Source organism: Eulemur rufifrons, chromosome 29 (assembly GCF_041146395.1).
Source record: "Eulemur rufifrons isolate Redbay chromosome 29, OSU_ERuf_1, whole genome shotgun sequence".
In the NCBI taxonomy this organism is placed as follows: Eukaryota; Metazoa; Chordata; class Mammalia; order Primates; family Lemuridae; genus Eulemur; species Eulemur rufifrons.
Genome location: NC_091011.1, coordinates 19,776,102 through 19,788,262, shown reverse-complemented (window position 1 = coordinate 19,788,262; position 12,161 = coordinate 19,776,102). Strand labels below are relative to the sequence as shown.

At 33.5% G+C, this 12,161-nt stretch overlaps 1 protein-coding gene across 3 annotated transcripts in view; it reads left to right on the top strand.

The window, feature by feature from the left end:
• Nucleotides 1-12,161, top strand: part of NPSR1 (neuropeptide S receptor 1) — a 176,582-nt gene that overhangs the window by 127,002 nt on the left and 37,419 nt on the right. For 2 of the 3 annotated variants that reach the window (XM_069462011.1, XM_069462012.1), the window contains exon 4: nucleotides 12,014-12,107. The exons of the other annotated variant lie outside the window; for it this stretch is intronic. In XM_069462011.1, coding sequence (XP_069318112.1) covers nucleotides 12,014-12,107 — 94 coding nt within the window. The remainder of the gene's footprint in view (nucleotides 1-12,013; nucleotides 12,108-12,161) is intronic. 3 annotated transcript variants of the gene reach the window in all.

The window sequence follows — 12,161 nt, the reverse complement described above, 5'->3', positions numbered from 1 at the left end:
TCATGTTTATTGCAGCACTATTTATAATAACCAAGATATGGAATCAAACTAAGTGTTCATCAATGAATGAATGTATAAAGAAATTGTGGTATGTACACATAATGGAATACTATTCTGTCATAAAAAAGAAGAAAATCCTGTCATTTGCAACAACATGGATGAACATTATGTTAACTAGGTTATCAAATTTGTGGGCATAAAATTGTTCATAATATAACAATAAGCAAGGCACAGAAAGACAAAAACCACATGATATCACTCATATGTGGATGCTTAAAAAGTTGATCCTATAGAAGTTGAGAGTAGAACAGTGGTTACCAGAGGCTGGGGAGGGTAAGTAGAGAAGGAGGATGAGGAAAGGTTGATCAATGAATATAATGTTACAGTTAGATAGAAGAAATACATTCCTGTGTTCTATTGCCCAGTAGGGGAAATATATTAATAATTAACAATAATGTAGTGCATACTTCAACATAGCTAGAAGAGAAGACTTTAAATGTTCTCACCACAAAGATGATAAATTTTTAAGGTGATGGATGTTTATTATCCTGATTTGATCATTACACAATGTATACATATATCAAAATATCACATTGTACCCCATAAATATATATAATTATTGTATCAAAAATAAAATAAAACTTTTAAAAAGGTTAATAAAGAAATATTATGAACAATTTTATGCCCACAAATTTGATAACCTAGTTAAAATGGACCAATTCCTTGAAAGATACAATCTACTAAAACTCACACGAGAATAGGCAATCTGAATAGTTTTATATGTATTAAAGAAATTTATTATTGAATAAATTATTAATAAACTTCCAAAATATAAAACAGCAGGCCCAGGTAGATTCACTGGTATATTCTACCAAATACTTAGGAAGAAATTTTACCAATTCTCTATAATCACTTTCAGAATATGTTAACAGAAGCAGAGGAAATACTTCCTAAATCATCAGTCCAATATTACCCTAATACCAAAACCAAAGATACTGCAAGGAAAGCACAGACCAATGTCTGTCATGAACATAGATGCAAAAATTCTCAACAAATACTAGCAAATGAATCCAACAATCTATAAAAATAATTATGCACCATGACCAAGTACGATTTATCCCAAGTATGCAAGGCTGGTTCAACATTCTAAATCAATTAATGTAATCTGTTACATCAACAAGCTAAAGAAGAAAACCAACATGATTATATCAATAGATTGGGAAACAGCACTTAACAAAATCCAACACCTATCCATGATTAAAAAAAAAAAAAAAACTCTCAGTAAACTAGGAATAGAGAGTAACATACTCAACTTGATAAATAACATCTACAAAACAACCTACATCTAACACCGTACTTAATGGTGACAAACTAGGGGATTTCTTGCTAAGATCAGGAATCAGGCAAGAATTTCCCTTACATATTCATTTTCAACATTGTACAGTAAGTCCTAGCTAACGCAATAAGACAAAAAATAAATAAATAAAAGCTATACTGATTGAGAAGAACAAATGAAATTGTCTTTGTTTGTTGACACAATTGTCTACATAGAAAATCCAGAATAAGTGACCCCAAAAAATCCTCCTAGAACTAATAAGCAATTATAGCAAGATTGCAGAATACAAGGTTAAATATATAAAGTCTATTACTTTCCCATGTACCAGCAATGAACAAGTGAAATTTGAAATTAAAAAACAATACCATCTACATTAGCACTCAGAAAAAATACTTATGTATAAATCTAACAAAATATGCCCAAGATCTATATACAAAAAAACTACAAACCTTGAATGAAAGTAATCAAAGAAGAACAAAATGCACGAGGAGTTATTCTTTTTATGCAAAAGAAGACTCAATATTGTCCAGAAGTCAGGTCTTCCCAACTTGATCTATAGGTTAAACACAGTCCCAGTCAAAATCCCAGCAAGGTATTTTGTGGACATCACTAAACTGATGCTAAAGTTTGCTTGAAGAGGCAAAAGACCCAGAATAGCTAACACAATACTGAAGGAGCATAAATTCGGAGGACTGACACTACTCAACTTCAAGATTTACTACAAAACTACAGGAATTAAGACAGCATAGCACTGATGAAAGAATAGACAAACAGGTCAACGGAACAGAATAGCAAACCAGAAATAGACCCACATAAACATAGCCAACTGGCCTTTACAAAGGAGCAAAAGTTATACAACAGAGAAAAGATCACCTTTTCAACAAATTGTGCTGGAACAAGAGGACATCCACATGCATAATAATTACTCTAGACACAATTCTTGTACCTGTCACAAAAATAAACTCGATATGGATCATAGATGTAAAATTCAAAACTACAAAACTCCTAGACAATAACATAGGAGAAAACCCGGGTGACCTTGAGCATGGGGATGATTTTTTGATACAATTCCAAATGCATGATTCATGAAAGAAAGAATTGATAAGCTGTACTTCATTAAAATTAAAATTTCTCGGCCGGGCGTGGTGGCTCACGCCTGTAATCCTAGCACTCTGGGAGGCCGAGGTGGGTGGATCGTTTGAGCTCAGGAGTTCGAGACCAGCCTGAGCAAGAGCGAGACCCCATCTCTACTAAAAATAGAAAGAAATTATATGGACAACTAAAAATATATATAGAAAAAATTAGCCGGGCATGGTGGTGCATGCCTGTAGTCCCAGCTACTCGGGAGGCTGAGACAGGAGGATCGCTCAAGCTCAGGAGTTTGAGGTTGCTGTGAGCTAGGCTGATGCCACGGCACTCACTCTAGCCTGGGCAACAGAGTGAGACTCTGTCTCAAAAAAAAAAAAAAAATTAAAATTTCTGCTCTGCAAAAAGACACTTTCAAGAGAATAAGAAGACAAACCACAGACTGGCAGAAAACATTTGCAAAAGGCATATTTGGTAAAGAACTGTACTAATTAAAAATACACAAAGAACTCTTAAAACTGATGGATAAGAAAATGAAAAACTTAATCTAAAAATGATCAAAAGAACAGACAGGTCTCCAAAGAAGATACATAAATAAATAAGTATGTGAAAAGATGTTCAGCATCATATATAATTAGAGAATCATAAATTAAAATAAAAATGAGATAATACTACACCCTTATTAGAATGACCAAAAGCTAAAACACTAACAACACCAACTGCTGTTGAGAGTGTGAAGCAACAGGAACTTTCATTCATTGCTGGTGAGAATGCAAAATGGTAGACACTTTGGAAGACAATTTAGTGGTTTATTCCAAAACTTTACTCTTAACTACACAATCCAGCAACTGTGCTCCTTGATATTTACCAAAATGAGTTAAAAATTTATGTCCACATAAAAACCTGCATACAAATGTTTATAGAAGCTTTATTCATATTTGCCAAAACTTGGACACAACCAAGACGTCCTTCAGTAGGTGAATGGAGAAATAAACTGTGGTACATCCATAAATGGAATATCATTCAGTGCAAAAAAGAATTGAGCTATTAAGTTCATTTAAAGCCTACATTTCTTCCATAAAGACATGGAGGAACCTTAAATTCATAATACTAAGTAAAAGTGCCAATCTGAGAAGCTACATACTATAGATTCCAACTATATGACATTCTGGAAAAGGCATGACTATGGAGATAGTAAAAGAATCAGTGGCTTCCAGACATTGGGGGTGGAAGAGGAATCAATAGACACAGCACAGAGGATTTAGGGGGCAGTGGGACTACTGGTATGATACTATAACAGTAGATATCTGTCATTATGCATTTGTCAAAATACAATATATAGCACCAAGAGTGAATTCTAATGTAAACTATGGACTTAAGTTGATAATGATGTGTCAATGTAGTTCCATTGATTATAACAAATATACCACTCTTGTGTGGGAGCTTTATGATAAAGGAGGCTCTGTGTAGGGCCAGGGGGAAGAGGGCTTATGGGAAATCTCTGTACCTTCTGCTCAATTTTGCTGTTAATATAAAACTACTCTAAAAATAAAGTCTATTTTTTAAAAATGGAATAAAATTTCCAAGAACTATAGGACAATTACACAAAATGTAATACACATGCAATGGAAATACCAGAAGCTGAAGGAAAGAAGCAAGCAGAAAAAGTATTTGAAATAATAATGGATGAAAATTTTCCAAAATTAATGGCAGACACCAGTTCACATATTCAGGAAGCTCAGAACACCAAAGCAAGATAAAGGCAAAAAATATATATATACCCCTAGGCATATCATATTGAAATCATACAAAACCAAAGATGAAGATAAAATCTTGATAGAAGTTGGAGGGAAACTTTCTTACAAAGGAACGATAATAAGGATTTCCTTTGACTTCTTGTCAGAAATCAGGCAAATAAGAAGAGAATGGAATAAAACATCTAAAGCATCAAAAGAACAAAAAGCTCACCAACTTAGAATTCTGTATCAAGAGAAATTATCCCTCAAAAATAAAGAAGAAATAAAGACTTTCTCAGAGAATCACAAACTAAGGGAATTTCTCATAAGTATACTTGTCTTGTAAGAAACATTTTTAAAAATCTTCAGAAAAAGAGGAAAATGATAAAGGTGTAAACTCAAATCAATATAAAGAGAGGAAGATCATTAGAGAAAGAATAAATGAAGGTAAAATAAAATCTTTTATTTTTCCTATTCTTAATTGGTCTATAGATAGCTGCTCAACATAATGATAGCAACAATGTATTGGTATTAGACTTATAGATATGTGAATTGAATGGAAGCAATGTTAAAAGGGATGAAAAGAGAGATATAGTTGAACTAAACAACTATCAGTTGAAATGAACTGAACTATTAATAAAATTGATCTAGCTGGCATTTATAAAATTCTTCATCCAACAATAGCAGAATATATTTTCTTATCAAATTCACATGGGACATGCACCAAGAGAAAAGACATACTGGGCCAAAAAACACACTTTAACAATGTAAAGAAATAGAAAGCACACAAAGTATGCCATTAGACTGCATATAATGGAACTAAAAATCAATAACAGAGGAATAGCTGGAAAATCCCAAACTACTGGAGATTAAGCAACATACTTCTAAGTAATACCTGGATCAAAGAAGATGTCTTGAGAGATATTTTTTAAAATTTTGAAATAAATGAAAATATAACATCATAATTTGTGAGAAGCAGTGAAAGCAGTCCTTTGAGGAAAATTTATAGCATTGAATGCATATATTAAAAAGGAGAAATATGTAAAGTCAATAATTTAATCTTACACCTTAGGAAACCAGCAAAAGAAGAGCAATGTAAACCTAAAGCATGCAGAGTAAAAGAAATAATAACAATTAGAGAAGAAATTATTAAGTTGAAGTAGATTTGAAATGTTCTCACCATGAAAAATGTATCTGAGGTAATGGATATGTTAATTAGCTTGATTTAGCCATTCCGCATGTATACATACATTCAAACATCATGTTGTACACCATAAATATATACAATTTTATTTGTCAATTTTAAAAAATTAATTAGTTAAAAATAGAAAAAGAAATTATTAAATTTAAAACAAGAATTCAATAGAGGAAAACAATGAAACCAAATTTGTTTCTTTGGAAAGATAATACAATTGATAAATTTCTATCCAAGCTAATCACGAAAAGAACAGGGAAGACACAAATTACTAATATCAGAAACGAAAAAGAGGTCATCACTACTGAGCCTATGAACATTAAAAGAATAATAAATATTGTAAGTAATTCTATGTTTAAAAGTTTGATAACTCAGTTTACATAAAATGGAAAAATTCCTTGAATGACACAATCTGCCAAAATTCACATAAAGAGAAATAGATAATCTGAATAGGCCTATACCTATTAAAGAAATTGATTTAATAATTAAAAATCTTCCAAGAAAGAAAGCACCAGGCCCAGATGGGTTCATTGGTGAATTCTAGCAAGTATTTAAGAAAGAAATGATAACAATGCTCTACAATATTTTCTAGAATACAGAAGAAAAGGAAACACTTCTTAACTCATTTGATGAGGCCAGCATTGCCCTAGTACGAAAACCAAAGACATTAAAAGAAAGGAAAACTACAGATCAATATCCCTCATGAACATAGATGCAAAAATCTTCCACAAATATTAGCAAATTAAATTTTTGCATAAATGTACAATAATGGATAAAAAGAATGATACACCATGCCCAAGTGGGATTTATTCCAGGCATGAAAGTCTGGTTAAGATTTAAAAATCAATTAATGTAATATATTACATAAACTAGGTAAAGAGGAATATGATATACCAATAGATGCATTAAAAATATTTAACAAAATTCAACCTCCATTTATGATAAAAACTCAGCAAACTAGAGAGGAACTGCCTTGACTTGATTAATAAGATCTACAAAAAAATCTACAGCTAACTTCATATTTAATGGTGAGAAATTAGGCGCTTTTCTCCGAAGACTGGAGACAAGATGAGGATGCTCTCTCTCACCGCTCCTATTCTACATTGTACTGGATTTCCTATCTAATTTAATAGGACAAGAAAAGGAAATAAAAGGTTCATAGATTGAGAAAAAAATGAAAATAAAATTTCTTTGCACAGACATGATTATCTATGTCAAAATCTGAAAGAATAGACCCAAAAAATACAAAAACAAAAAATCAACTCTGGACCTCGTAGGCAAAAATAGCAACATTGCAGAATATAAGGTTAATATGCAAAAGCCAGTTAATTTTTCCAGCAATGAACAACTTGAATTTAAAAGTAAAAACACAATACCATATATATGAACACGAAAGAAATGAAAACTTAGGTATAAATCTAATGAAATATATACAAGGTCTATTGAAGAAAACTATAAAACTCTGATGGCAGAAATCAAATATCTAAATAAATAGAGACATGTTCCATGTTCATGAATAGGAAGACTCAATATCATTAAGATGTCTACTCTGCCCAACATCATCTATAAATTCAACACCATCCAAATCAAAGTCCCAGCAAGTTATTTTATGGACTTAGACAAACTCTAAAGTTGATATGGAAAGGCAAAAGACAAAGTATAGCCAACACAATATCGAAGAAGAGTGAATTTGAAGGACTGACACTACCTGACTTTAAGACTTACTATAATGCTACATAAGACAGCATGGTATTGGCACAATTGACAAATATATCAATGAAACAGAATAAAGAGCCCAGGCCAGATGTGGTGGCTCATGCCTATAATCCTTCAGGATAGGAGGATAGAAGATAACATAGGAGAGGATCTAGAAGACCTTTGGTTTATCAATAAGATTTTAGATACAACACCAAGCACACAATCCATGAAAAAAAATTTAAATGTTGGACTTTATTAAAATTTAAAGCTTCTCTGTGAAAGACACTGTTTAAGAGAATGAAAAAACAACCCACAGAATGGGAGAAAATATTTGCAAAACAGACATTTCATAAAGGACTTGTATCTAAAATATACAAAGAACTATTAAAACTCAACAATAAGGAAAGAAACAACCTACTCAAAAAATGGGCAAAAGATCTGAACAGACACCTCACCAAGAAGATGGCAAGTAAGCATATGGAAAGAAGCTCAACATCGTATGTCATTAGAGAATTGCAAATTAAAGCAACAATGAGCTACCACTATCCACATTAGATAAGGGCTAAAATGCAAAAAACTGACAATACCAATGGCTAGCGAGGATGTGTATTAACAGAAACTCTCATTCATTACTGGTGGGAATTCAAAATGGTACTCACTTTGGAAGATAACTTGGTAGTTTCTTACGAAGCTAAACATGATTTTACCACACAATCCAGCAATTGTAATCCTAGGTATTTACACACCTGAGTTGACACTTAAATCCACACGAGAATGTTTATAGCAGCTTATAAACACCAAAACCTGGAAGAAACCAAGATGTTCCTCAAAAGCTGAATGAATAAATAAATTGTGGTATATCCATATTATGGAATATTATTCAGTGATAAAACAAAATTAGCTATCAAGCCATGAAAAGACATGGAGGAATATTAAATGCACATTTCTAAGTGAAAGAAGCCACTCTGAAAAGGTTATATACTATATGACTCCAACTATATTACCTTCTAAAAAAGGCAAAACTATAGAATAGTAAAAAATCAGCAATTACCGGGGATTTGGAGAAGGAACAAGATGAACAGGTAAAGCACAGGGGATTTTTAAGACAGTGAAATTTTTCTGAATGATCCTGTACTGATGGACACATGACATTATGCAATTGTCAAAACCCATAAAACTGCAACATGAAGGGTGAACCTTAAACAATGGATTTTAGTTAATAATAATGTGTCAGTATTTATCCATCAATTTTAACAAATGTACCACACTAATGCAAGATGTTAATAATAGGAGAAATTGTATGAGTGGGAGAGGGTTAATATGGAAACTCTCTGTAATATCTGCAACTTTTTTTGTAAACATAGAATGGTTCTGAAAAATAAAGTCTATTTTCTTAGTGTCAGTCCAGGGATCCTTCTTTATATATGAATACAATCTGGCATTTTTCTAAGTAAAATTTCTCTGTTTCCAGAATTTGAATCTCACTTCTCTGTGGAAGATTTTCTTGAGTTTTTATTTCCTAGGTCATTTCTGTCAGAATTAAGGGGTGGAGTAGTGAGAATTCAGACATATGTCCTCAAGCTGCCATCTGTTCTCCGAATGGTATCCCATATGTTGTTGATGTGTAGAGTTTTCATTGTTGACATTTATGAATTGACTATAATTGTACTTTGATTTCCTTCTTGACTCAAGTTAATTATGAGGGTGTTTAAATTTCCAAGTAGTATTTTTTTTAAAAAATGTTACTAATTTCAGCTTCATTGCTCATTGTTTTAAATATGCAAATTGCATAAATCCTACTTTTTGGAAATATTGAGGGCTTAAGAGTTTGTTTTTTTTTTTTTCCTTAGTAGCTCAGACTAGGACCAATTTTTGAAACATTGCCTAGGTATTTTATAGCAATGTATATCATTCTTACATACAAAGTTTAATTTTTTTCTTTCTATAGATTTTTGTGTTTTTTCCTCTGTAAAATTTTGAGCACTTTTGTTATATATATTGTTATATTATTTGTTACATGTAAGTTTATGAATATTTTATGACCACTCTGTATTGTATCATTTATCAATGTAAATAATCCTTTATCACATGTTATTTGCCTTAAATTTAATTTGTCTAATAGCAGTATTGTCATGAATGCCTACTCTTAGTTTTTAGTTGCTTGATAACCTTTGACCATCCCTCTACTTCTAAACTTAGATATCATTTCATTCTAGAAGTTTCTCTTGTATACAGTATAGAGTTGAATTTTAGGGAAGGTTTTTTAAAAAGTCTTTGTTTTAGCAAGGGAACTTAAACCATTCATATTTATTGTGACACGTCATGTTTGGTATTATTAATATTCCAGTCACTTCATTTTAATCTTTCTACATTAAGTTTGTCTTGCTATTTATTTGGGTTTGTTTTTTTTTTTTCTTTTTACTTGGTTATTAATTGTAGCCTGAAAAAAGGGCCCACCAAATTAGCCACATCCTGATCCCTGGAAGTTTTATGTGTTAACTTATATATGGCAAAATTGAACTTTGTAGATGCAATTAAGTTAGGATCTTGAAATGGGGAGATTATCCTGGATTATCCCAGTGAGTTCTAAATACAATCATAAGAGGAAGGCAGAAGGAAATGTGACATGCAGAGAGAAGAGGAGAAGCATTATAACCACAGAGGCAAAGACTGGGCTGATGCAGCCGCAAGCCAAGGAATGCTGGCAGCCACCTGAAGCTGGAAGAGGCAAGGGACAGATTCTCCTCTAGAGTCTCTGGAGGGACCTGGGCCCTGCTAACACCCTGAGTCTGGCCCAATAGAACTGATTTTGGACTTCTGGTCTCCAGAGCTGTAAGAGAATAAATTTATGTTGTTTTAAGCCACCAAGTGTGTGGTAATTTTTTATAGTAGCCATAGGAAACTAATACACTAATTTTCTTAATTTTAATTTTATTATAGCATAGCTTCGCTTTAATTTTAGATTTAATATATCTCTATCAAAGTAAAAAACAAAAAAGATATCTAAAATGTCTAAATGGAAATTTTAACATAACTTGTTTCCTTTTACGGTCTCTCCTTACTCAACTCCTTAGATTTCATTTCTGAATGTTCTTTATCTATATTTATAATTATTTTGTAAACACTTTCTGTTTTTCTAACTTCACTGCTTATCATAGTTATTATTCTATCTCCTTTTTTCTTCTTGAGTCCTTAATTTTGAAACAATTCTCAATCAGCTGAGTATTGTCTCAAGGAACATCTTCAAGAAGAGTATACGATGTTCAATTTTCTTCCTTTTATATTTCTAAGAAAAGTATTCTATGCCTTGGCACAGAAATGATATTTACAAAGTTCTTGGATCACAATTTTTCTTTCAAAACTTCGAACATGTTTTTATACTGTTTTCTGGCATTTATTTTTGTGGAGAAGAGGCATGATAATTTGAGATATATTTCTTTTAGGTAACCTTTAATTTTTTTTACCCGGCCTAGATGTTTAAAGATGTTTAATCTCTGAAATTGAATACTCTTTTTGATTGTGTCTCACTTAAAGTCCATTTCTTTTTATCAATGTTGCCAGCTCCTCTGGACACCGTATTTTGTGACTCTTCCTCCTGCTCCAGATTCTGGACCATGTCAGCCCCTCACTCATGACAGCTGCAGATGTCCCAGATGCTGACGACCTTCTCACCATGACCTTGCACCCCAAAGGGCTCTGCCACTGAGCGCCCTCTTTCCTGTCCTTCTCTGATGCCAGCTCCTCTACTGTGTGTAGCCAGCCTTAATAACTCCGAATTCATGGATGACACACAGAACCCCTTAAACTTAACCATCCATTTTCTCTTTCTCCATCTATCACCTTTTTTTGCAAGAGGAGAATTTCTTCTTATATCCTCCAGGAGAGCCTTCAATCTCTGATCATTCCTCAGCACCCCCTCCCTATAGCCCCTTCCCCAACACTTAGTGCTGAGATGCCTCTGGGATAGTGCTATAGAAATAAAAAATAATAAAGAATGACAACAATGTTGGCCATTAGACCAACCAATAGTCAGCTGTTATTTGTCTGAGCCAGGGAAGGAACAAAAAGGTACAAATTCAGAATGAAGGTTATTGCCAAGGAGAAAGTCAAACACTCACCGTTAGACCTCAGTTGCTCTTCTACTCCCTCTGGATTTGATCCTGAGGGTTACAAAGCAGAGACATAGCTGGACTCTTGGTAGAAATGAGGCTCCAAGTTACCTGGAAATTTTTCACCTTGAGCATCCTTTCAGAGATATTTCATTTAGTTACATTATAAACATACTCCTCTTATGAGAGAGATTAACTTCTTATACCCCAATTTCCTTTTCTGCTAAGAATGCAAATAGTACTACACTCAAGGTAATTAAAGGGTGTGAGTCAATTCATTAAAAGAGAGAGTGGGAAGGAGAAAGAGGAGATGCAGGCCCTGAGCCTGGTGAAGTGGAGGGAGAGGGGGAGCCCTCTGATGGCGTCAGCCCTGACGATGACAAATGCTCCTAGACAGCATATGAGCTCCCTGAAACCAGAGCCATTCCATCATCTCTCAGCAACTCACACTGATAAAAGACAAATGAACTTTTGTTTCTAATTATTCTGGAACATCAATTGTGGCAGAGAAAATTAGTTTAGCTTTAAAAGTTAATTACAAACAAATGTACCATGCAAATGTCAGGAAGGACTGATCCTGAAATATGGCGTTTCCAAGAAGCCAAGTGAATGAGTAATCAAGAAAGAGCTGGAAAAATTCACACTCATCATGGCTAGCAATGCAAATTCCAGCACCAAGAACCAAAATCTGCTTCCTGCATGGAGAGTCAGTTACTTTTCTCCCCACCCCAACTCTCATCCCTAATTTGTTTCAATTCCCCAATTTCTAAATGGCACCAAATGTTATTATTTCTATTCTGTGCATTCCCTCATCTCTACGAAGTCACACACCTCCTCTCACTTCTGTCTTTAGGTCGTGCTGCTCTACGCCTCTACCTATGTCCTGGTGTCCCTCAGCATAGACAGATACCATGCCATCGTCTACCCCATGAAGTTCCTGCAAGGAGGTGAGCTGGTCGTGGGCAAGAGTGAGATTGTTTTCACTAATTGTTTCACTAATG